General features: G+C 40.6%; 1 protein-coding gene across 1 annotated transcript in view; it reads left to right on the top strand.

Moving 5' to 3' along the window:
* Window positions 1-27,351, top strand: part of LOC139750632 (Golgi-associated PDZ and coiled-coil motif-containing protein-like) — a 544,937-nt gene extending 517,586 nt beyond the window's left edge. The window contains exon 12 of the mRNA XM_071665307.1: window positions 26,962-27,351. Coding sequence (XP_071521408.1) covers window positions 26,962-27,031 — 70 coding nt within the window. The 3' untranslated portion in view covers window positions 27,032-27,351. The remainder of the gene's footprint in view (window positions 1-26,961) is intronic.
* Window positions 27,352-27,576: the final 225 nt, after the last annotated feature.

Raw genomic sequence — 27,576 nt, 5'->3', positions numbered from 1 at the left:
ATATATATATATATATATATATATATATATATATATATATATATATATATATAACATACAAAGCTCCAACAGCCAAGATCAAACCTGGGACCCCTTTTGCAAGAGGCAGGCATGCTAACCGCTAATTGGAAACAACTATTCGAAATACTAAGTACTCGAATACCCTTCGTCTCACAATGGTGAGTAACGGGTTCTATCGGTTGTTTCCGAACAGAACACATAGCCAGCTGATAGCGTTTTACCGAACCTGACTGTACAATGCGGATTTATATGAATACGAATAAAGTGTATATGAATGCGCACCTTCATAGAACATACAAAGCTCCAACAGTCAGGATCGAACCTGGGACCCCTTGTGCAAGAGGCAGGCATGCTAACCGCTAGGCTAAGGGACTGTATAATAGGAAACAACTATTCGAAATACTAAGCACTCAAATAACCTTCGTCTCACAATGGTGAGCAAGGGGGTCTATCGGTTGTTTCCGAACAGAACACATAGCGAGCTGATAGCGTTTTACAGTCAGGTTCGGTAAATCGCTATCAGCTGGCTATGTGGTCTGTTCGGAAACAACCGATAGACCCCGTTGCTCACCATTGTGAGACGAAGGGTATTCGAGTACTTAGTATTTCGAATAGTTGTTTCATATTAGGTAAACAGAGAAGAGGTAGTAAAAGCTTTGCGGAAGATGAAAGCCGGCAAGGCAGCGGGTTTGGATGGTATTGTATTGGAATTTATTAAGAAAGGGGGTGACTGTATTGTTGACTGGTTGGTAAGGTTATTTAATGCATGTATGATTTATAGTGAGGTGCCTGAGGATTGGTGGAATGCTTGCATAGTGCCATTGTACAAAGGCAAAGGGGATAAGAGTGAGTGCTCAAATTACAGAGGTATAAGTATGTTGAGTATTCCTGGTAAATTATATGGGAGGGTATTGATTGGGGAAGAGCAGTGTGGTTTCAGAAGTGGTAGAGGATGTGTGGATCAGGTATTTGCTTTGAAGAATGTATATGAGAAATACTTAAAAAAGCAAATGGATTTGTATGTAGCATTTATGGATCTGGAGAAGGCATATAATAGAGTTGATAGAGATGCTCTGTGGAAGGTATTAAGAATATATGGTATGGGAGGCAAGTTGTTAGAAGCAGTGAAAAGTTTTTATCGAGGATGTAAGGCATGTGTACGTGTAGAAAGAGAGGAAAGTGATTGGTTCTCAGTGAATGTAGGTTTGCGGCAGGGGTATATGATGTCTCCATGGTTGTTTAATTTGTTTATGGATGGGGTTGTTAGGGAGTTGAATGCAAGAGTTTTGGAAAGAGGGGCAAATATGCAGTCTGTTTTTGATGAGAGAGCTTGGGAAGGGAGTCAGTTGTTGTTTGCTGATGATACAGCGCTGGTGGGTTATTCGGGTGAGAAACTGCAGAAGCTGGTGACTGAGTTTGGTAAAGTGTGTGAAAGAAGAAAGCTGAGTGTAAATGTGAATAAGATTAAGGTTATTAGGTACAGTAGGGTTGAGGGACAAGTCAATTGGGAGGTAAGTTTGAATGGAGAAACACTGGAGGATGTAAAGTGTTTTAGATATCTGGGAGTGGATTTTGCAGTGGATGGAACCATGGAAGCGTAAGTGAATCATAGGGTGGGGGAGGGGGCGAAAGTTCTGGGAGCATTGAAGAATGTGTGGAAGTCGAGAACATTATCTTGGAAAGCAAAAATGGGCACGTTTGAAGGAATGGTGGTTCTAACAATGTTATTTGGTTGCGAGGCATGAGCTATAGATAGAGTTGTGCATATATATATATATATATATATATATATATATATATATATATATATATATATATATATATAACATACAAAGCTCCAACAGCCAAGATCGAACCTGGGACCCCTTTTGCAAGAGGCAGGCATGCTAACCGCTAATTGGAAACAACTATTCGAAATACTAAGTACTCGAATACCCTTCGTCTCACAATGGTGAGTAACGGGTTCTATCGGTTGTTTCCGAACAGAACACATAGCCAGCTGATAGCGTTTTACCGAACCTGACTGTACAACGCGGATTTATATGAATACAAATAAAGTGTATATGAATGCGCACCTTCATAGAACATACAAAGCTCCAACAGTCAGGATCGAACCTGGGACCCCTTGTGCAAGAGGCAGGCATGCTAACCGCTAGGCTAAGGGACTGTATAATAGGAAACAACTATTCGAAATACTAAGTACTCGAATAACCTTCGTCTCACAATGGTGAGCAAGGGGGTCTATCGGTTGTTTCCGAACTGAACACATAGCGAGCTGATAGCGTTTTACAGTCAGGTTCGGTAAAACGCTATCATCTGGCTATGTGGTCTGTTCGGAAACAACCGATGGACCCCGTTGCTCACCATTGTGTGACGAAGGGTATTCGAGTACTTAGTATTTCGAATAGTTGTTTCATATTAGGTAAACAGAGAAGAGGTAGTAAAAGCTTTGCGGAAGATGAAAGCCGGCAAGGCAGCGGGTTTGGATGGTATTGTATTGGAATTTATTAAGAAAGGGGGTGACTGTATTGTTGACTGGTTGGTAAGGTTATTTAATGCATGTATGATTTATAGTGAGGTGCCTGAGGATTGGTGGAATGCTTGCATAGTGCCATTGTACAAAGGCAAAGGGGATAAGAGTGAGTGCTCAAATTACAGAGGTATAAGTATGTTGAGTATTCCTGGTAAATTATATGGGAGGGTATTGATTGGGGAAGAGCAATGTGGTTTCAGAAGTGGTAGAGGATGTGTGGATCAGGTATTTGCTTTGAAGAATGTATATGAGAAATACTTAAAAAAGCAAATGGATTTGTATGTAGCATTTATGGATCTGGAGAAGGCATATAATAGAGTTGATAGAGATGCTCTGTGGAAGGTATTAAGAATATATGGTATGGGAGGCAAGTTGTTAGAAGCAGTGAAAAGTTTTTATCGAGGATGTAAGGCATGTGTACGTGTAGGAAGAGAGGAAAGTGATTGGTTCTCAGTGAATGTAGGTTTGCGGCAGGGGTATGTGATGTCTCCATGGTTGTTTAATTTGTTTATGGATGGGGTTGTTAGGGAGTTGAATGCAAGAGTTTTGGAAAGAGGGGCAAATATGCAGTCTGTTTTTGATGAGAGAGCTTGGGAAGGGAGTCAGTTGTTGTTTGCTGATGATACAGCGCTGGTGGGTTATTCGGGTGAGAAACTGCAGAAGCTGGTGACTGAGTTTGGTAAAGTGTGTGAAAGAAGAAAGCTGAGTGTAAATGTGAATAAGATTAAGGTTATTAGGTACAGTAGGGTTGAGGGACAAGTCAATTGGGAGGTAAGTTTGAATGGAGAAACACTGGAGGATGTAAAGTGTTTTAGATATCTGGGAGTGGATTTTGCAGTGGATGGAACCATGGAAGCGTAAGTGAATCATAGGGTGGGGGAGGGGGCGAAAGTTCTGGGAGCATTGAAGAATGTGTGGAAGTCGAGAACATTATCTTGGAAAGCAAAAATGGGCACGTTTGTAGGAATGGTGGTTCTAACAATGTTATTTGGTTGCGAGGCATGAGCTATAGATAGAGTTGTGTGGAGGAGGGTCGATGTGCTGGAAATGAGATGTTTGAGGACAATATTTGGTGTGGAGTGGTTTTGATGAAGTAAGTAATGAAAGGGTAAGAGAGATGTGTGGTAATAAAAAGAGTGTGGTTGAGAGAGCAGAAGATGGTGTTTTGAAATGGGTTATTCACATGGAAAGAATGAGTGAGGAAAGATTGACCAAGAGGATATATATGTCAGAGGTGGAGGGAATGAGGAGAAGTGGGAGACGAAATTGGAGGTGGAAAGATGGAGTGAAAAAGATTCTGAGTGATCGGGGCCTGAAAATGCAGGAGGGTGAAAGGCATGCAAGGAATAGAGTGAATTGGAACAATGTGGTATACCGGGGTCGTCGTGGTGTCAGTGGATTGAACCAGGGCATGTGAAGTGTCTGGTGTAAACCATGGAAAGTTCTGTGTGAACGAATGTGGCCTTTGTTGTCTTTTTCGTAGTGCTACCTTGCACACATGCGGTGGGAGGGGGCTGTCGTATCATGTGTGGTGGGGTGGCAAGAGGAATGAATATGTATAGATAATGTACATATGTATATATGTATATGTCTATGTATGTATACATATGTATACGTTGAGATGGAGAGGTATGTATGTGTGCATGTGTGGACATGTATGTATATACAAGTGTATGTGGGTGGGTTGGGCCATTCTTTCATCTGTTTTCTTTGTGTTACCTCGTTAATGCGGGAGTCAGCAACAAAGTATAATAAATAAATGAATAAGTTTTGTGTGCTCTAACAGGGAAGCCAGCTGTGTTGATGTCACAAAGTCCTTTTGTAATTTAGAGAAATACAGTAATTTAAGTAATGATGAAATTAATATCTGTAAGGGTTTAGTATATGCCAGTTTGTAAAAACCAGTGGAACCTAATTGCCCTAAAAGATTTATAAGAGCTATTAGTACCTTAAAAAAGACAAGGATATACATATTACTAAAGTAGATAAGGCTAACACTGATGTGATTTTAGACAAAAGTAACTATTTATCTAAATTCAATGATCTTCTAAATGATAACACAACATATTCTAAACTTAGTAAAATCCCTTAGAAGCAGTTAATTCCCATTTCAATAAAGAAATCAAGTTGTTGTTGAAAGGTAATAGTTTTCTTATCAAAAGTTTGTCATCTTTGTCCACTTCATTGCCATACATGCATGTACTTATCAAAACACGTAAACAAAATTTTCCAGCAAGACCTAAAGTGAGTTCAGTAGACTCCATCACATATGAATTGTCAAAATGGTTAGTTTCTTTATTAACCTCTTTAGTGGGTAAGGTATCAAATTCTAATATCATGAACGATGTAGATTTAGTCAACAAGCTAAACAATATCAATGTTAATTTTGATTTCAAGCTAGTTGGCTTTGACGTTTCCTCACTTTCCACTAAAGTTCCAGTTGATGACCTTTTAGAATATTTATTTGATGTCTTGGATGATATTCATTTACCTGTTTCAAAGTCTGTTTTCATTAAACTGATAAAATTGTGTATAAAAGACTGTGTATTTCAATTCAATGGAGATTATCATGCTCAAAAATTTGGTATGGCAATGGATAACCATCTTTCACCTGTACTAAGTAACCTTCATATGGAATTTTTTGAAGCAAAATTAGTAAAGGATATCCTACCTTTTAATGCAATTTGGTTTAGGTATACAGATGATGTTCTTTGTGTTTGGCCAACAAATGAAAATTTACAAATATTTCTCCCCTTACTTAACAATTTAGTACCTTCCATCAAATTTACTGTAGAAAATGAAAATAATGGTATGTTACCATTTTTAGATTGCATGATCCATAGGCAAGGAAACAAGTTTAAGTTTAGCATATACAGAAAACCCACCAATGTATGCTCATATATCCATTATTACTCATCTCAACATGACAGAGTTAAATTATCATCATTTCAATCTATGTTCCTTAGGGCATTACGTATTTGCCGTCCAGAGTTTATTGATCATGAGTTTGAGAAGATGTATTCTATTGGATCTGAGTTAAAGTACCCTAGATCTTTCATTGATAAATCCCTTATGTTAGCAAAGAAATCATTTTCTAGAGTTGAGCCCAAACCTCCCATTGATACCAAGAATCTTTTAGTTCTCCCTTTTAATGATAATTTCACTTTACTTCCCATGTTGCTTAAATCCTTTAATGTAAGTGTTGCCTTTAGCAACAATAATACTATAAAGAATATCTTAATCAGGAATTCACCAGAAAATTCTCCTGGATGCATCTATAAAGTGCCATGTGGAAATTGTGATAAATTTTATGTTGGTCAGACTGGTAAGGATCTTTCTGTAAGACTTAAGCAACATAGATATAGTATAAGAACAGGACAAGAATCAAATGCCTTGTTTGATCACGTTAAAAACTATGATCATTGTGTTGACTGGAGTAATGCCATCTCAGTTATTAACTCTAACTCTATTACCAAGAGAAATATCATGGAATTTTCTATTAATAGATACACAAAGAATTATAATCTTAATATTAGTGATGGTCTGTACAAATTAGATAACTTTATTGTTGATAAAATTTGTAAAATGATAAGTTTATGAACGCTTTTGTAAAATGATGTTTATGAACACTCGTTGTATGTTTTGGACAATCACATATTTACCATATGGCGTCCTAGCTTCGTCTCTTCGATGTATATCAACTGACTTGTATTTCTCTCTTGTGTCTCCCCCGATGATGTGATTATTACACAAAAGTGCACTTGGGAACTTAACGTGTTTCATTTTCCCCGTGGACTCATAGGAACACACACACACACACACACACATACACACATATATATATATATATATATATATATATATATATAGATTTATGTGCTGAAAAAGGACTGGTGATTGGGAATATCTGGTTTAAAAAGTGAGATATACATAAGTATACATATGTAAGTAGGAGAGATGGCCAGAGAGCGTTATTGGATTACGTGTTAATTGATAGACGCACGAAAGAGAGACTTTTGGATGTTAATGTGCTGAGAGGTGCAACTGGAGGGATGTCTGATCATTATCTTGTGGAAGCAAATGTGAAGATTTGTGGGGGTTTTCAGAAAAGAAGAGAGAATGTTGGGGTGAAGAGAGTGGTGAGAGTAAGTGAGCTTGGGAAGGAGACTTGTGTGAGGAAGTACCAGGAGAGACTGAGTACAGAATGGAAAAAGGTGAGAACAAAGGAGGTAAGGGGAGTGGGGGAGGAATGGGATGTATTTAGGGAAGCAGTGATGGCTTGCGCAAAAGATGCTTGTGGCATGAGAAGCGTGGGAGGTGGGTTGATTAGAAAAGGTAGTGAGTGGTGGAATGAAGAAGTAAGACTATCAGTGAAAGAGAAGACAGAGGCATTTGAACGATTTTTGCAGGGAAAAAATGCAAATGAGTGGGAGAGGTATATAAGAAAGAGGCAGGAGGTCAAGAGAAAGGTGCAAGAGGTGAAAAAGAGGGCAAATGAGAGTTGGGGTGAGAGAGTATCATTAAATTCCAAGAGAATAAAAAGATGTTTTGGAAGGAGGTAAATAAAGTGCGTAAGACAAGGGAGCAAATGGGAACTTCAGTGAAGGGCGCTAATGGGGAGGTGATAACAAGTAGTGGTGATGTGAGAAGGAGATGGAGTGAGTATTTTGAAGGTTTGTTGAATGTGTTTGATGATAGAGTGGCAGATGTGGGGTGTCTTGGTCGAGGTGGTGTGCAAAGTGAGAGGGTTAGGGAAAATGATTTGGTAAATAGAGAAGAGGTCGTAAAAGCTTTACGGAAGATGAAAGCCGGCAAAGCAGCAGGTGTGGATGGCATTGCAGTGGAATTTATTAAAAAAGGGGGTGACTGTATTGTTGACTGGTTGGTAAGGTTATTTAAAGTATGTATGACTCATGGTGAGGTGCCTGAGGATTGGCGGAATGCGTGCATAGTGCCATTGTACAAAGGCAAAGGGGATAAGAGTGAGTGCTCAAATTACAGAGGTATAAGTTTGTTGAGTATTCCTGGTAAATTATATGGGAGGATATTGATTGAGAGGGTGAAGGCATGTACAGAGCATCAGATTGGGGAAGAGCAGTGTGGTTTCAGAAGTGGTAGAGGATGTGTGGATCAGGTGTTTGCTTTGAAGAATGTATGTGAGAAATACTTAGAAAAACAAATGGATTTGTATGTAGCATTTATGGATCTGGAGAAGGCATATGATAGAGTTGATAGAGATGCTCTGTGGAAGGTATTAAGAATATATGGTGTGGGAGGCAAGTTGTTAGAAGCAGTGAAAAGTTTTTATCGAGGATGTAAGGCATGTGTACGTGTAGGAAGAGAGGAAAGTGATTGGTTCTCAGTGAATGTAGGTTTGCAGCAGGGGTGTGTGATGTCTCCATGGTTGTTTAATTTGTTTATGGATGGGGTTGTTAGGGAGGTGAATGCAAGAGTTTTGGAAAGAGGGGCAAATATGCAGTCTGTTGTGGATGAGAGAGCCTGGGAAGTGAGTCAGTTGTTGTTCGCTGATGATACAGCACAGGTGGCTGATTCATGTAAGAAACTGCAGAAGCTGGTGACTGAGTTTGGTAAAGTGTGTGAAAGAAGAAAGTTAAGAGTATATGTGAATAAGAGCAAGGTTGTTAGGTACAGTAGGGCTGAGGGTCAAGTCAATTGAGAGGTAAGTTTAAATGGAGAAAAGCTGGAGGAGGTGAAGTTCTTTAGATATCTGGGAGTGGATCTGGCAGCAGATGGAACCATGGAAGCAGAAGTGAATCATAGGGTGGGGGAGGGGGCGAAAATTCTGGGAGCCTTGAAGAATGTTTGGAAGTCGAGAACATTATCTCGGAAAGGAAAAATGGGTATGTTTGAAGGAATAGTGGTTCCAGCAATGTTGTATGGTTGTGAGGCGTGGGCTATGGATAGAGTTGTGCGCAGTAGGGTGGATGTGCTGGAAATGAGATGTTTAAGGACAATATGTGGTGTGAGGTGGTTTGATCAAGTAGGTAATGTAAGGGTGAGAGAGATGTGTGGAAATAAAAAGATTGTGGTTGAGAGAGCAGAAGACGGTGTTTTGAAATGGTTTGGTCACGTGGAGAGAATGAGTGAGGAAAGATTGACCAAGAGGATATATGTGTCAGAGGTGGAGGGAACTAGGAGAAGTGGGAGACCAAATTGGAGGTGGAAAGATGGAGTGAAGAAGATTTTGAGTGATCGGGGCCTGAACATGCAGGAGGGTGAGAGGCTTGCAAGGAATAGAGTGAATTGGAACAATGTGGTATACCGGGGTCAACGTGCTGTCAATGGATTGAACCAGGGCATGTGAAGCGTCTGGGGTAAACCATGCAAAGTGTGTGGGGCCTGGATGTGGAAAGGGAGCTGTGGTTTCGGTGCATTATTACATGACAGCTAGAGACTGCGTATGAACGAATGGGGCCTTTGGTGTTTTTCCTAGCACTGCCTCGCACACATGAGGGGGGAGGGGGTTGTTATTCCATGTGTGACGGGGTGGCGATGGGAACAGATAAGGGCAGACAGTATGAATTATGTACATGTGTATATATGTATATGTCTATGTGTGTATATATATGTGTAGATTGTGATGTATAGGTATGTATATTGTGCGTGTGTGGACATGTATGTATAGACTTGTGTATGAGGGCGGGTTGGGCCATTCATTTGTCTGTTTCCTTGCGCTACCTCGCTAATGCGGGAGACAGCGACAAAGCAAAATATGAATAAAATATGATAAATATATGTATATATATATATATATATATATATATATATATATATATATATATATATATATATATATTAATATGGGTAAAATTAATATGGGTAAAATTAATATGGGTAAAATTGAAAGTTGATGGAGAGAGGTGGGTGATTATTGGTGCATATGCACCTGGGCATGAGAAGAAAGATCATGAGAGGCAAGTGTTTTGGGAGCAGCTGAATGAGTGTGTTAGCGGTTTTCATGCACGAGACCGGGTTATAGTGATGGGTGATTTGAATGCAAAGGTGAGTAATGTGGCAGTTGAGGGAATAATTGGTATGCATGGGGTGTTCAGTGTTGTAAATGGAAATGGTGAAGAGCTTGTAGATTTATGTGCTGAAAAAGGACTGATGATTGGGAATACCTGGTTTAAAAAGCGAGATATACATAAGTATACTTATGTAAGTAGGAGAGATGGCCAGAGAGCGTTATTGGATTACGTGTTAATTGACAGTTTGCGAAAGAGAGACTTTTGGATGTTAATGTGCTGAGAGGTGCAACTGGAGGGATGTCTGATCATTATCTTGTGGAGGCTAAGGTGAAGATTAGTATGGGTTTTCAGAAAAGAGGAGTGAATGTTGCGGTGAAGAAGGTGGTGAGAATAAGTGAGCTTGGGAAGGAGACCTGTGTGGGGAAGTACCAGGAGAGACTGTGTACAGAATGGAAAAAGGTGAGAACAATGGAAGTAAGGGGAGTGGGGGAGGAATGGGATGTATTTAGGGAATCAGTGATGGATTGCGCAAAAGATGCTTGTGGCATGAGAAGAGTGGGAGGTGGGCTGTTTAGAAAGGGTAGTGAGTGGTGGGATGAAGAAGTAAGAGTATTAGTGAAAGAGAAGAGAGAGGCATTTGGACGATTTTTGCAGGGAAAAAATGCAATTGAGTGGGAGAAGTATAAAAGAAAGAGACAGGAGGTCAAGAGAAAGGTGCAAGAGGTGAAAAAAAGGGCAAATGAGAGTTGGGGTGAGAGACTATCAGTAAATTTTAGGGAGAATAAAAAGATGTTCTGGAAGGAGGTAAATAGGGTGCGTAAGACAAGGGAGCAAATGGGAACTTCAGTGAAGGGCGTAAATGGGGAGGTGATAACAAGTAGTGGTGATGTGAGAAGGAGATGGAATGAGTATTTTGAAGGTTTGTTGAATGTGTCTGATGACAGAGTGGCAGATATAGGGTGTTTTGGTCGAGGTGGTGTGCAAAGTGAGAGGGTTAGGGGAAATGATTTGGTAAACAGAGAAGAGGTAGTAAAAGCTTTGCGGAAGATGAAAGCCGGCAAGGCAGCAGGTTTGGATGGTATTGCAGTGGAATTTATTAAAAAAGGGGGTGACTGTATTGTTGACTGGTTGGTAAGGTTATTTAATGTATGTATGACTCATGGTGAGGTGCCTGAGGATTGGCGGAATGCGTGCATAGTGCCATTGTACAAAGGCAAAGGGGATAAGAGTGAGTGCTCAAATTACAGAGGTATAAGTTTGTTGAGTATTCCTGGTAAATTATATGGGAGGGTATTGATTGAGAGGGTGAAGGCATGTACAGAGCATCAGATTGGGGAAGAGCAGTGCGGTTTCAGAAGTGGTAGAGGATGTGTGGATCAGGTGTTTGCTTTGAAGAATGTATGTGAGAAATACTTAGAAAAGCAAATGGATTTGTATGTAGCATTTATGGATCTGGAGAAGGCATATGATAGAGTTGATAGAGATGCTCTGTGGAAGGTATTAAGAATATATGGTGTGGGAGGCAAGTTGTTAGAAGCAGTGAAAAGTTTTTATCGAGGATGTAAGGCATGTGTACGTGTAGGAAGAGAGGAAAGTGATTGGTTCTCAGTGAATGTAGGTTTGCGGCAGGGGTGTGTGATGTCTCCATGGTTGTTTAATTTGTTTATGGATGGGGTTGTTAGGGAGGTAAATGCAAGAGTCCTGGAAAGAGGGGCAAGTATGAAGTCTGTTGGGGATGAGAGAGCCTGGGAAGTGAGTCAGTTGTTGTTCGCTGATGATACAGCGCTAGTGGCTGATTCATGTGAGAAACTGCAGAAGCTGGTGACTGAGTTTGGTAAAGTGTGTGGAAGAAGAAAGTTAAGAGTAAATGTGAATAAGAGCAAGGTTATTAGGTACAGTAGGGTTGAGGGTCAAGTCAATTGGGAGGTGAGTTTGAATGGAGAAAAACTGGAGGAAGTGAAGTGTTTTAGATATCTGGGAGTGGATCTGTCAGCGGATGGAACCATGGAAGCGGAAGTGGATCATAGGGTGGGGGAGGGGGCGAAAATTTTGGGAGCCTTGAAAAATGTGTGGAAGTCGAGAACATTATCCCGGAAAGCAAAAATGGGTATGTTTGAAGGATTAGTGGTTCCAACAATGTTGTATGGTTGCGAGGCGTGGGCTATGGATAGAGTTGTGCGCAGGAGGATGGATGTGCTGGAAATGAGATGTTTGAGGACAATGTGTGGTGTGAGGTGGTTTGATCGAGTAAGTAACGTAAGGGTAAGAGAGATGTGTGGAAATAAAAAGAGCGTGGTTGAGAGAGCAGAAGAGGGTGTTTTGAAATGGTTTGGGCACATGGAGAGAATGAGTGAGGAAAGATTGACCAAGAGGATATATGTGTCGGAGGTGGAGGGAACGAGGAGAAGAGGGAGACCAAATTGGAGGTGGAAAGATGGAGTGAAAAAGATTTTGTGTGATCGGGGCCTGAACATGCAGGAGGGTGTAAGGAGGGCAAGGAATAGAGTGAATTGGAGCGATGTGGTATACAGGAGTTGACGTGCTGTCAGTGGAGTGAATCAAGGCATGTGAGGCGTTTGGGGTGGACCATGGAAAGCTGTGTAGGTATGTATACACGTGTGTGGACATGTGTATGTACATGTGTATGGGGGGGGGGGGTTGGGCCATTTCTTTCGTCTGTTTCCTTGCGCTACCTCGCAGACGCGGGAGACAGCGACAAAGTATAAAAAAAAAAAAAAAAAAAAAAAAAAATATATATATATATATATATATATATATATATATATATATATATATATATATACATATATATATATATATATATATATATATATATATATATATATATATATATATATATTTTTTTTTTTTTTTTTTGCTTTGTCGCTGTCTCCCGCGTTTGCGAGGTAGCGCAAGGAAACAGACGAAAGAAATGGCCCAACCCACCCCCATACACATGCCTTGATTCAATCCACTGACAGCACGTCAACCCCGGTATACCACATCGCTCCAATTCACTCTATTCTTTGCCCTCCTTTCACCCTCCTGCATGTTCAGGCCCCGATCACACAAAATCTTTTTCACTCCATCTTTCCACCTCCAATTTGGTCTCCCTCATCTCCTCGTTCCCTCCACCTCCGACACATATATCCTCTTGGTCAATCTTTCCCCACTCATTCTCTCCATGTGACCAAACCATTTCAAAACACCCTCTTCTGCTCTCTCAACCACGCTCTTTTTATTTCCACACATCTCTCTTACCCTTACGTTACTTACTCGATCAAACCACCTCACACCACACATTGTCCTCAAACATCTCATTTCCAGCACATCCATCCTCCTGCGCACAACTCTTCCAGTTTTTCTCCATTCAAACTCACCTCCCAATTGAATTGACCCTCAACCCTACTGTACCTAATAACCTTGCTCTTATTCACATCTACTCTTAACTTTCTTCTTTCACACACTTTACCAAACTCAGTCACCAGCTTCTGCAGTTTCTCACATGAATCAGCCACCAGCGCAGTATCATCAGCGAACAACAACTGACTCACTTCCCAAGCTCTCTCATCCCCAACAGACTTCATACTTGCCCCTCTTTCCAAAACTCTTGCATTCACCTCCCTAACAACCCCATCCATAAACAAATTAAATTGCGAGGCAGCGCAAGGAAACAGACGAAAGAAATGGCCCAACCCACCCCCATACACAATGTATACACACACACACGTCCACACACGCAAATATACATACCTATACATCTCAATGTACACATATATATACATACACAGACAGATACATATATACCCATGCACACAATTCACACTGTCTGCCCCCAATCACTCCCATCACCACCTCGCCACACATGAATTACCATCCCCCTCCCCCCTCATGTGTGCGAGGTAGCACTAGGAAAAGACAACAAAGGCCCCATTCGTTCACACTCAGTCTCTAGCTGCCACGCAATAATGCCCGAAACCACAGCTCCCTTTCCACATCCAGGCCCCACACAACTTTCCATGGTTTACCCCAGACGCTTCACATGCCCTGATTCAATCCACTGACAGCACGTCAACCCCGGTATACCACATCGATCCAATTCACTCTATTCCTTGCCCTCCTTTCACCCTCCTGCATGTTCAGGCCCCGATCACACAAAATCTTTTTCACTCCCATCTTTCCACCTCCAATTTGGTCTCCCACTTCTCCTCATTCCCTCCACGTCCGACACATATATCCTCTTGGTCAATCTTTCCTCACTCATTCTCTCCATGTGCCCAAACCATTTCAAAACACCCTCTTCTGCTCTCTCAACCACACTCTTTTTATTTCCACACATCTCTCTTACCCTTACATTACTTATTCGATCAAACCACCTCACACCACACATTGTCCTTAAACATCTCATTTCCAGCACATCCACCCTCATGCGCACAACTCTATGCATAGCCCACGCCTCGCAATGATACAACATTGTTGGAACCACTATTCCTTCAAACATACCCATTTTTGCTTTCCGAGATAATGTTCTCGACTTCCACACATTCTTCAAGGCTCCCAGGATTTTCGCCCCCTCCCCAACCCTATGATTCACTTCCGCTTCCATGGTTCCATCCGCTGCCAGATCCACTCCCAGATATCTAAAACACTTTACTTCCTCCAGTTTTTCTCCATTCAAACTAACCTCTCAATTGACTTGACCCTCAACCCTACTGTACCTAATAACCTTGCTCTTATTCACATTTACTCTTAACTTTCTTCTTTCACACACTTTACCAAACTCAGTCACCAGCTTCTGCAGTTTCTCACATGAATCAGCCACCAGCTCTGTATCATCAGCGAACAACAACTGACTCACTTCCCAAGCTCTCTCATCCCCAACAGACTTCATACTTGCCCCTCTTTCCAAAACCCTTGCATTCACCTCCCTAACAACCCCATCCATAAACAAATTAAACAACCATGGAGACATCACACACCCCTACTGCAAACCTACACTCACTGAAAACCAATCACTTTCCTCTCTTCCTACACGTACACATGCCTTACATCCTCGATAAAAACTTTTCACTGCTTCTAACAACTTGCCTCCCACACCATATATTCTTAATACCTTCCACAGAGCATCTCTATCAACTCTATCATATGCCTTCTCCAGATCCATAAATGCTACATACAAATCCATTTGCTTTTCTAAGTATTTCTCACATATATTCTTCAAAGCAAACACCTGATCCACACATCCTCTACCACTTCTGAAACCACACTGCTCTTCCCCAATCTGGTGCTCTGTACATGCCTTCACCCTCTCAATCAATATCCTCCCATATAATTTACCAGGAATACTCAACAAACTTATACCTCTGTAATTTGAGCACTCACTCTTATCCCCTTTGCCTTTGTACAATGGCACTATGCACGCATTCCGCCAATCCTCAGGCACCTCACCATGAGTCATACATACATTAAATAACCTTACCAACCAGTCAACAATACAGTCACCCCCTTTTTTGATAAATTCCACTGCAATACCATCCAAACCTGCTGCCTTGCCGGCTTTCATCTTCCGCAAAGCTTTTACTACCTCTTCTCTGTTTACCAAATCATTTTCCCTAACCCTCTCCCTTTGCACACCACCTCTACCAAAACATCCTATATCTGCCACTCTATCATCAAACACATTTAACAATGTGTTAGTGAGAGGACAAGATTAAGGGAAGGAGTAGCAGTACTCCTGAAACAGGAGTTGTGGGAGTATGTGATAGAATGTAAGAAAGTAAATTCTCGATTACTATGGGTAAAACTGAAAGTTGATGGAGAGAGATGTGTGATTATTGGTGCATATGCACCTGGGCATGAGAAGAAAGATCATGAGAGGCAAGTGTTTTGGGAGCAGCTGAATGAGTGTGTTAGTGGTTTTGATGCACGAGACCGGGTTATAGTGATGGGTGATTTGAATGTAAAGGTGAGTAATGTGGCAGTTGAGGGAATAATTGGTATACATGGGGTGTTCAGTGTTGTAAATGGAAATGGTGAAGAGCTTGTAGATTTATGTGCTGAAAAAGGACTGATGATTGGGAATACCAGGTTTAAAAAGCAAGATATACATAAGTATACTTATGTAAGTAGGAGAGATGGCCAGAGAGCGTTATTGGATTACATGTTAATTGACAGGCACGGAAAGAGAGACTTTTGGATGTTAATGTGCTGAGAGGTGCAACTGGAGGGATGTCTGATCATTATCTTGTGGAGGCTAAGTTGAAGATTTGTATGGGTTTTCAGAAAAGAAGAGTGAATGTTGGGGTGAAGAGGGTGGTGAGAGTAAGTGAGCTTGGGAAGGAGACTTGTGTGAGGAAGTACCAGGAGAGACTGAGTACAGAATGGAAAAAGGTGAGAACAATGGAAGTAAGGGGAGTGGGGGAGGAATGGGATGTATTTAGGGAATCAGTGATGGATTGCGCAAAAGATGCTTGTGGCATGAGAAGAGTGGGAGGTGGGTTGATTAGAAAGGGTAGTGAGCTGTGGGATGAAGAAGTAAGAGTATTAGTGAAAGAGAAGAGAGAGGCATTTGGACGATTTTTGCAGGGAAATAATGCAATTGAGTGGGAGATGTATAAAAGAAAGAGACAGGAGGTCAAGAGAAAGGTGCAAGAGGTGAAAAAAAGGGCAAATGAGAGTTGGGGTGAGAGAGTATCATTAAATTTTAGGGGGAATAAAAAGATGTTCTGGAAGGAGGTAAATAAAGTGCGTAAGACAAGGGAGCAAATGGGAACTTCAGTGAAGGGCGCAAATGGGGAGGTGATAACAAGTAGTGGTGATGTGAGAAGGAGATGGAGTGAGTATTTTGAAAGTTTGTTGAATATATATATATATATATATATATATATATATATATATATATATATATATATGTATATATGTATATATATGTATATATATGTATATATATGTATATATATGTATATATATATATATATATATATATATATATATATATATATATATATATATATATATATATATATATATTCCCTGGGGATAGGGGAGAAAGAATACTTCCCACGTATTCCCTGCGTGTCGTAGAAGGCGACTAAAAGGGAAGGGAGCGGGGGGCTGGAAATCCTCCCCTCTCGTTTTTTTTTTTTTTTTTTTTTTTTTTTTTTTCCAAAAGAAGGAACAGAGGAGAGGTCCAGGTGAGGATATTCCCTCAAAGGCCCAGTCCTCTGTTCTTAACGCTACCTCGCTATTGCGGGAAATAGCGAATAGTATGAAAAAAAAAAAAAAAAAATATATATATATATATGTATATACATATATGTATATATATATGTATATATATATATATATGTATATATATATGTATATACATATATACATATATATGTATATATGTATATTTTTTTTTTTTTTTTTTTTTTTTTTTTTTTCCAAAAGAAGGAACAGAGAATTGGGCCAGGTGAGGGTATTCCCTCAAAGGCCCAGTCCTCTGTTCTTAACGCTACCTCGCTGATGCGGGAAATGGCGAATAGTTTGAAAGAAAGAAAAGATGTATATATATATATATATATATATATATATATATATATATTTTTTTTTTTTTGCTTTGTCGCTGTCTCCCGCGTTTTTGATGTAGCGCAAGGAAATAGACGAAAGAAATGGCCCAACCCACCCCCATACACATGTATATACATACGTCCGCACGCGCAAATATACATACCTACACAGCTTTCCATGGTTTACCCCAGACGCTTCACATGCCCTGATTCATTCCACTGACAGCACGTCAACCCCGGTATACCAAATCGATCCAGTTCACTCTATTCCTTGCCCTTCTTTCACCCTCCTGCATGTTCAGGCCCCGATCACACAAAATCATTTTCACTCCATCTTTCCACCTCCAATTTGGTCTCCCACTTCTCGTTCTCTCCACCTCCGACACATATATCCTCTTGGTCAATCTTTCCTCACTCATTCTCACCATGTGCCCAAACCATTTCAAAACACCCTCTTCTGCTCTCTCAACCACGCTCTTTTTATTTCCACACATCTCTCTTACCCTTACGTTACTTACTCGATCAAACCACCTCACACCACACATTGTCCTCAAACATCTCATTTCCAGCACATCCATCCTCCTGCGCACAACTCTATCCATAGCCCACGCCACACAACCATACAACATACAACATTGTTGGAACCACTATTCCTTCAAACATAGCCATTTTTGCTCTCTGAGATAATGTTCTCGACTTCCACACATTCTTCAAGGCTCACAGGATTTTCGCCCCCTCCCCCACCCTATGATCCACTTCCGCTTCCATGGTTCCATCCACTGCCAGATCCACTCCCAGATATATAAAACACTTTTCTTCCTCCAGTTTTTCTCCATTCAAACTTACCTCCCAATTGACTTGACCCTCAACCCTACTATACCTAATAACCTTGCTCTTATTCACATGTACTCTTAACTTTCTTCTTTCACACACTTTACCAAATTTAGTCACCAGCTTCTGCAGTTTCTCACATGAATCAGCCACCAGCGCTGTATCATCAGCGAACAACAACTGACTCACTTCCCAAGCTCTCTCATCCCCAACAGACTTCATACTTGCCCCTCTTTCCAAAACTCTTGCATTCACCTCCCTAACAACCCCATCCATAAACAAATTAAACAACCATGGAGACATCACACACCCCTGCCGCAAGCCTACATTCACTGAGAACCAATCACTTTCCTCTCTTCCTACACGTACACATGCCTTACATCCTCGATAAAAACTTTTCACTGCTTCTAACAACTTGCCTCCCACACCATATATTCTTAATACCTTCCACAGAGCATCTCCATCAACTCTATCATATGCCTTCTCCAGATCCATAAATGCTACATACAAATCCATTTGCTTTTCTAAGTATTTCTCACATACATTCTTCAAAGCAAACACCTGATCCACACATCCTCTACCACTTCTGAAACCACACTGCTCTTCCCCAATCTGATGCTCTGTACATGCCTTCACCCTTTCAATCAATACCTTCCCATATAATTTACCAGGAATACTCAACAAACTTATACCTCTGTAATTTGAGCACTCACTCTTATCCCCTTTGCCTTTGTACAATGGCACTATGCACGTATTCCGCCAATCCCCAGGCACCTCACCATGAGTCATACATACATTGAATAACCTTACCAACCAGTCAATAATACAGTCACCCCCTTTTTTAATAAATTCCACTGCAATGCCATCCAAACCTGCTGCCTTGCTGGCTTTCATCTTCCACAAAGCTTTTACTACCTCTTCTGTGTTTACCAAATCATTTTCCCTAACCCTCTCACTTTGCACACCACCTCGACCAAAACACCCTATATCTGCCACTCTATCATCAAACACATTCAAGAAACCTTCAAAATACTCACTCCATCTCCTTCTCACATCACCACTACTTGTTATCACCTCCCCATTTGCGCCCTTCACTGAAGTTCCCATTTGCTCCCTTGTCTTACGCACTTTATTTACCTCCTTCCAGAACATCTTTTTATTCTCCCTAAAATTTAATGATACTCTCTCACCCCAACTCTCATTTGCCCTCTTTTTCACCTCTTGCACCTTTCTCTTGACCTCCTGTCTCTTTCTTTTATACATCTCCCACTCAATTGCATTTTTTCCCTGCAAAAATCGTCCAAATGCCTCTCTCTTCTCTTTCACTAATAATCTTACTTCTTCATCCCACCACTCACTACCCTTTCTAATCAACCCACCTCGCACTCTTCTCATGCCACAAGCATCTTTTGTGCAATCCATCACTGATTCCCTAAATGCATCCCATTCCTCCCCCACTCCCCTTACTTCCATTGCTTTCACCTTTTTCCATTCTGTACTCATTCGCTCCTGGTACTTCCTCACACAAGTCTCCTTCCCAAGCTCACTTACTCTCACCACCCTCTTCACCCCAACATTCACTCTTCTTTTCTGAAAACCCATACAAATCTTCACCTTAGCCTACACAAGATAATGATCAGACATCCCTCCAGTTGCACCTCTCAGCACATTAACATCCAAAAGTCTCTCTTTCGCGCGCCTGTCAATTAACACGTAATCCAATAACGCTCTCTGGCCATCTTACCTACTTACATACGTATACTTATGTATATCTCGCTTTTTAAACCAGGTATTCCCAATCACCAGTCCTTTTTCAGCACATAAATCTACAAGCTCTTCACCATTTCCATTTACAACACTGAACACCCCATATATACCAATTATTCCCTCAACTGCCACATTACCTTTGCATTCAAATCACCCATCACTATAACCCGGTCTTGTGCATCAAAACCACTAACACACTCATTCAGCTGCTCCCAAAACATTTGCCTCTCATGATCTTTCTTCTCATGCCCAGATGCATATATATATATATATATATATATATATATATATATATATATATATATATATATATATATATATTACAGAGGTATAAGTTTGTTGAGTATTCCTGGCAAATTATATGGGAGGGTATTGATTGAGAGGGTGAAGGCATGTACAGAGCATCAGATTGGGGAAGAGCAGTGTGGTTTCAGAAGTGGTAGAGGATGTGTGGATCAGGTGTTTGCTTTGAAGAATGTATGTGAGAAATACTTAGAAAAGCAAATGGATTTGTATGTAGCATTTATGGATCTGGAGAAGGCATATGATAGAGTTGATAGAGATGCTCTGTGGAAGGTATTAAGAATATATGGTGTGGGAGGCAAGTTGTTAGAAGTAGTGAAAAGTTTTTATCGAGGATGTAAGGCATGTGTACGTGTAGGAAGAGAGGAAAGTGATTGGTTCTCAGTGAATGTAGGTTTGCAGCAGGGGTGTGTGATGTCTCCATGGTTGTTTAATTTGTTTATGGATGGGGTTGTTAGGGAGGTGAATGCAAGAGTTTTGGAAAGAGGGGCAAGTATGAAGTCTGTTGGGGATGAGAGAGCTTGGGAAGTGAGTCAGTTGTTGTTCGCTGATGATACAGCGCTGGTGGCTGATTCATGTGAGAAACTGCAGAAGCTGGTGACTGAGTTTGGTAAAGTGTGTGAAAGAAGAAAGTTAAGAGTAAATGTGAATAAGAGCAAGGTTATTAGGTACAGTAGGGTTGAGGGTCAAGTCAATTGGGAGGTGAGTTTGAATGGAGAAAAACTGGAGGAAGTGAAGTGTTTTAGATATCTGGGAGTGGATCTGGCAGCGGATGGAACCATGGAAGCGGAAGTGGATCATAGGGTGGGGGAGGGGGCGAAAATTCTGGGAGCCTTGAAGAATGTGTGGAAGTCGAGAACATTATCTCAGAAAGCAAAAATGGGTATGTTTGAAGGAATAGTGGTTCCAACAATGTTGTATGGTTGCGAGGCGTGGACTATGGATAGCGTTGTGCGCAGGAGGATGGATGTGCTGGAAATGAGATGTTTGAGGACAATGTGTGGTGTGAGGTGGTTTGATCGAGTAAGTAACGTAAGGGTGAGAGGGATGTGTGGAAATAAAAAGAGCGTGGTTGAGAGAGTAGAAGAGGGTGTTTTGAAATCTTTTGGTCACATGGAGAGAATGAGTGAGGAAAGATTGACCAAGAGGATATATGTGTCGGAGGTGGAGGGAACGAGGAGAAGAGGGAGATCAAATTGGAGGTGGAAAGATGGAGTGAAAAAGATTTTGTGTGATCGGGGCCTGAACATGCAGGAGGGTGAAAGGAGGGCAAAGAATAGAGTGAATTGGAGCGATGTGGTATACCGGGGTTGACGTGCTGTCAGTGGATTGAATCAAGGCATGTGTATGGGGGTGGGTTGGGCCATTTCTTTCCTCTGTTTCCTTGCGCTACCTCGCAAACGCAGGAGACAGCGGCAAAAAAAAATATATATATATATATATATATATATATATATATATATATATATATATATATATATATATATATATATATCTTCTTTTTATTATACTCAAATGCCTTTTCCTGCATTAGCAAGGTAGTGCAAGGAAACAGATGCAGAATGACTCAACCCACCTACAAACACATACATATACATGAATGCCCACACATGCACAAATGCATATGTATATATTTCAGTCTATACATACATATATATTTCAACATATACATACATATACATATATACACTTGTTCATATCCATACTTACTGCCTGCATCCATTCCCATCGCCACCCCACCACACACAAAATAGTAAGTATGCAGTCTGTTGTGGATGAGAGGGCTTGGGAAGTTAGTCAGTTGTTTGACAATGAATCAGCTCTAGTGGCTCATTCATGTGAGAAACTGAAGAAGTTGGTGACTGAGTTTGGGAAAGTGTGTGAAAGGAGAAAGTTGAGAGTAAATGTGAATAAGAGCCAGGTTATTAGGTTAGGTAGGGTTGTGGGACAAGTTAATTGGGATGAAGTTTGAATGATGAAAAATTGGAGGAAGTGAAGTGTTTTAGATATCTTGGAGTGGACTTAGCGGAAGTGAGTCACAGGTTTGGGGAGGAGGCAAAGGTTCTGGGAGTGATGAAGAATATGTGGAGGGAGAGAACCTTACCTCAGTGAATAAAAATGGGTATGTTTGAAGGAATATGGTTGTGAGGCATGGGCTATAGATAGGGTTGTACGGAGTAGGGTGAATGTGTTGGAAATGGAATGTTTGAGGACATTATGTGGTGTGAGGTGGTTTGATCGAGTAATGAAAGGGTAAGAGAGATGTGTGGAAATCAAAAGAGTGTGATTGAGAGAGCAGAAGAGGGTGTGTCAAAATGGTTTGGACTTATGGAATGAGTGAGGAAAGATAGACAAAGAGGATATATGTGTCAGAGGTGGAGTGAACAAGAAGTGGGAGACCAAATTGGAGGTAGAAAGATGGAGTGAAAAAGGTTTTGAGTGATCAGGGCATGAACATACAGGATCGTGAGAGGCGTGGAAGGAATAGAGTGAATTGGAATGATGTGGTATATCATGGTCGATGTGCTGTCAGTGGATTGAACCAGGGCATGTGATGTGTGTGGGATAAACAATGGAAAGGTCTATGGGGCCTGGATGTGGATAGGGATCTGTGGTTTCAGTGCATTACTCATGAGAGCTAGAGACTGAGTGTGAACAAATGTGGCCTTTTTCTGTTTTCCTGGTGTTACCTTGATGAAGTGTGTGTGTGTGTGTGTTTAGCAATGCTGTTTCCTGTAGGGGAGGGTAGCAACAAGAATGGTTGAAAGCAATCTAGTATGAGTATGTACATGTGTATATATGTATATGTTTATATGTATATGCTTGGACATAAAGAGAGGATGAGTGAGGACAGGTTGACAAAGTGGATATATGTCGGAAGTGGAGGGAACAAGGAGACCAAATTGGAGATGGAAGGATGGAGGGAAAAAGATTTTGAGCGATATGGTCCTGAATATGCAGGAGGGTGAAAGGCACGCTCGGGATAGAGTGAATTAGAGCAATGCTGTATACTGAACCAGGGCATGTGAAATGTATGGGATAAACCATGGAAAGTTTTGTGGGGCCTGAATGTGGATTGTGAGCTATTGTTTCAGTGCATTACACATGACAGCTTATGTATGGAAGTAGGCAGATGTGGCCTTTCTTTGTCTGTTTCCTGGCAGTACTGAATATTAGTGATTGGCAATTAAGATGCAAAGGTAAGTAATTTGGCATTTGAGGGAAACTCTTTGCCCCCCATTAGGTTAAGAGGAAACCTTGTGGTTAGTGAAATTTGATGAGCTTGGAAAAGAAACCTCTGAGAAGAAATACATGATGAGTTTAAGTGTAGAATGGTAAAAGGTACAAGCTAATGAAACTTAGGGAGTGGGTGAGGAATGGGAAGTATTTAGGGAGGCAGTGCTGGCAAGTGCTAGACAAGCATGTGGCATATGTAAGGTGGGAGGTGGGCAGGTTAAAAAGGGTAGTGAGTGGTGGGATGATGAAATAATGTTGCAAGAGAAGGAGAGAAGAGAAGTATATGGGTAAGACTTATAGGAAAGGCATGCAAATGATTGGGAGATATATAAGAGAACGAGGCAGGAGGTCATGAGAAAGGTGCAGGGGTTGAAAAAAAAGGGCTAATGAGAATTAAGGTGAGCAAGTATTAGGAAACATCTGGGATAAGAAAATGATAAGAAAATATTTTGAAAAGAGGTAAATCGTGTGAGAAAAACAAGAGAACAATGGGAACATCAGCAATGGTGGCAAATGGGGAAGTGGTAAGAGATAGTGAGAAAGTGAAGAGGAGATGGTGTGAGTATTTTGAAGTACTGTTGAATGCATTTCATGATCAGGCGACAGATGTTGTATTTAGATCAGGGTGGTACACACAGTGAGAGAATCATGGAGAGTGGTTTCATGAAGAGAGAAGCATTGAAGGCCTTGTGAAAGATGAAATGTGGCAAGGCAGCTTGAATGGATGGCAATACAATTGAATTCTGAAGAAAGCAGGTGACTGCACTGTTGATTGATGAGTTAGGAATTTCAGTATATGTATGGATCATGGTAAGGTGCCTGAGAATTGGCATAATGCATTTTTATTGCAAGGGGGACAAAGGCGACTGTTCAAACTATGGATGTATAAGTTTGTTGAGTGTACCTGGTAGGTTATATGGGAGATTAGTGATGGAGAGCGTGAAGGTATGCACAGAGAATCAGATTAGGTCAGGACAGTGTGGATTTAGAATTGGTAGAGGAAATGTGGATCAGGTATTCTTGCCAAAGAATAAATGTGTGTGAAAAGTACTTAGAGAAACAGAAAGATTTATTTGTGGCATTTATTGATCTGGAAAGCATATGATAATGTTGATAATGATGCCTCGGGGAAGGCTTTAAGAATATATGGTGAGGGTAGAAAGCTGATGGAAGGAGTGTGAAGTTTTTATCAAGGGTTTAAGTAGAAAGAGAAAAGTGTGAGTGGTTCCAAGGGAAGGTTGTCCTGCAGCAGGGGTGTGTGATGTCAGATTGGCTGTTTAGTTTGTTTATGGGTGGGGTGGTGAAGAAGGTAAATGCACATCTTGGAGAGAAGGAAAAGTATGTAGTCTGTAGGGGATGAAGTGGCTTGGGATGTGTCAGTTGTTGTTTGCTGACAACAGCACTGGTAGCAGATTTGAATGAGAAACTGCTGTAGTATGTGACAGGGTTTGGGAGAGTGTGTTAAAGGAGGAAGTGGAAAGTACATTTGAATAATAGCAAGGTCATTAAGTTAATCAGGGTTGAGGGACAAGCTAGTGTGAGTTTGAATGGAGATAATTTGTAGGAAGTGAAGTGTTTTGGATACCTGGGAGTGGACATGGCAGCATTTGAACTGTGAAACTAGAAATGAGTCATAGGTTGATGAGGGGGCAAAGTTTCTGGGAGTAAAGAATAATGTGTGGGTAAAAATAAGTATGTTTGAAGTTACAGTAATCCAGTAATGTTGTATGGATGCAGTGTATTGGCTGTAAATGAGTATATGCAGAAAAGGGTGGAAGTGTTGGAAATATGTTCAGTGACAGTATGTGATGTGAGGTGTTTGCAGTGAGTGATAAATGGGTAACAGAGACGTTTGGTAATAAAAAGTGTTGTTGAAACAGTTAAAGAGGTTGTGCTGAAATAGTTTGGACATATGGAGAGAATATATGAGGAAAGGTTGAGAAAGAGGATATATGTCAGAAGTGGAGGGGATGATGAGAATGGGAAAATTGGGGATGGAAGGATGGAGTGAAAAAAGATTTTGAGTGATGGGGGCCTGAACATGTAGGAGGATGAAGGGCATGCATGGGATAGAGGAAACAGGAATGATGTTGTATACAGAGCTAGGGCCTGTGAAGTGGCTGGGAGAAACCATGGAAAGGTCTATGGGGTCTGGTTGTGGATATAGGGCTAAAGAATGTATGTTCTTGGTGCTGCCTCACTAATGTTGGAAATGGTGATCAAATATATATCTATGTGTGTGTGTGTGTGTGTGTGTGTGTGTGTGTGCATGTGCATGCATGCATGTGATATTTTTTTCTTGTTGCTTCAGTGTTTGCTGCATTAGTGAGGTAGCAACAAGAGCAGATGAAGAAAAGGCCTCGTCCACACACAACCAATTTCTCATTGTCAAGTGTAATGCAGGGAAACCATAGCTCCCTATCCACAGTGGGGCCCCTTGGACCTTTCCATGGTTTTTCCAGGCTGCTTTATATTCCTTGGTGCGGTTCAGTCCATCGACAGCATGTTTCCCCCCCTGTAAACGACATCACTCCAATTCATTCTATCCTGAATGAGCCTTTCACCCTCCAGCATGTTCAGGCCCTGAACTCTGAAAATCTTTTACACTTTGCCCTTCCACCTCCAGTTGGGTTTCCCCTTCTCTCCTACCACTTCTGACACATATATCCTCTTTGTCATATATGTTGTCTTCACTTATTCTCTTCAGGTGTCCAGACCACTTCAGCACACCCTCTTCAGCTGAATTCATAATATTTGTAGCATCTTGTAGACTACACCAGCTCATTTTGTCAGCACATATGGAAAAATCATCGGCCTTTTATGAGTCGAGGCCCTGTAGAAGTCTGCCCATGTCTTTTCTCATTATTTTAATGCTTTCAAAGACTTTTCCATCCCATATTGCTGATGTTGGGGCTACAATGTTTTCCATTGTGAGAATATTTTTGAACTTGTTGATTAGCTCCTCACATACGTTGGGTAATGTTCATTAGCTCCTCACACATCTTTGCATCATCCATTGTATTTCTTCCTTCTGAATCACTTAGTCTGATTGCTTACTCTTTAACCAACAACTTATTCCAAATGAATTTATGGGAGATTTTTTGATTATCTTCTGCTTCATTCACAATATTCTTTTCAGTTAATCCCCTCCTCTCTCAGTTTTCCATACTTATTCCTTGTTCTCTCATAGTTATTCATAGCTGGCAGGCTGCTATGCTACATACATCTCCTCCATGGTACAATACATTCCTAAGCTCTCTTGCTTCTTCAAATCTTTCCTTGACCCATATCTCTCTCTTTTCTAACCTTTCCTCTGTTTTTGCAGCTGAAGTTACACATGTTCTAACTACCTGATTGTAGATTTCACAAAACATTCCATAACAGTGATCTGTATCATGAATGTGGAACTCCATTTCCCAATTGATATTTAAAGAAATTATGTGTTTGTATGATTGATTTTGTGGAATTTGTAAAAACATCTAAAAACTTAAAAGCCTGTTGATATGTCCAACTGTCAGTGGGTATATGTTGGCATGTTTGATTGTTTGTGTGTATGCAAAAGAGAGTCAGTAAGTGAATGAGTGGGCAGGTGTGCTCAATGGTATGTGATAAGCAAAAAACTTAAGTATGTAATAATTGTTTTATTTAGACCTGTGGAAAGAGTTTACATTTAATTTGTACTTAGTGACACATTACTTCATATTTTTCCTTCTATTTTCTTTTTTAGTGAAGAAAAATGCACACCTGATGTAGAGGACTCATCGACCAGGACTGATGTATTCAATGGTAGCTACTAGGAATATAAAGCTATACTCAAGTGCTCCTTGAACAAATATCTAACTGATGATTTCTTGAGAGATGACCCCCTGGTGCTTCATGATAATTGCAGGAGTACTATGTGTGACTGTATTTAATAGAGCATTTATTGATTATGAATTATAAATTACAGAAATGCCTTTCTAATTTGTATAGAAATGTAAAAAACTTTCCTCTAAACTTCAATTTAGAAGTTTGATAATGGTAAGTCTGTGTACTTTTAGTACAGAATATGTTTTACAGAATTAAAAATCAGACTTATTGATAATGTTGAATGCTTAAAAGAAACTCATCACTGCATTTATCACTGCTTTTCATTTGCCCAGTTTAGCAGGAAAATCAAGCTAATTATATATATATATATATATATATATATATATATATATATATATATATATATATATATATATTTTATTTATTTTTTTTTTTTTACTTTGTCGCTGTCTCCCGCGTTTGCGAGGTAGTGCAAGGAAACAGACGAAAGAAATGGCCCAACCCCCCCCCATACACATGTACATACACACGT

The sequence above is a fragment of the Panulirus ornatus genome, chromosome 10, assembly GCF_036320965.1.
Source record: "Panulirus ornatus isolate Po-2019 chromosome 10, ASM3632096v1, whole genome shotgun sequence".
Classification (NCBI taxonomy): Eukaryota; Metazoa; Arthropoda; class Malacostraca; order Decapoda; family Palinuridae; genus Panulirus; species Panulirus ornatus.
Note: the sequence above shows the minus strand (reverse complement) of the source record. Positions and strands in the feature narration are given on the sequence as shown.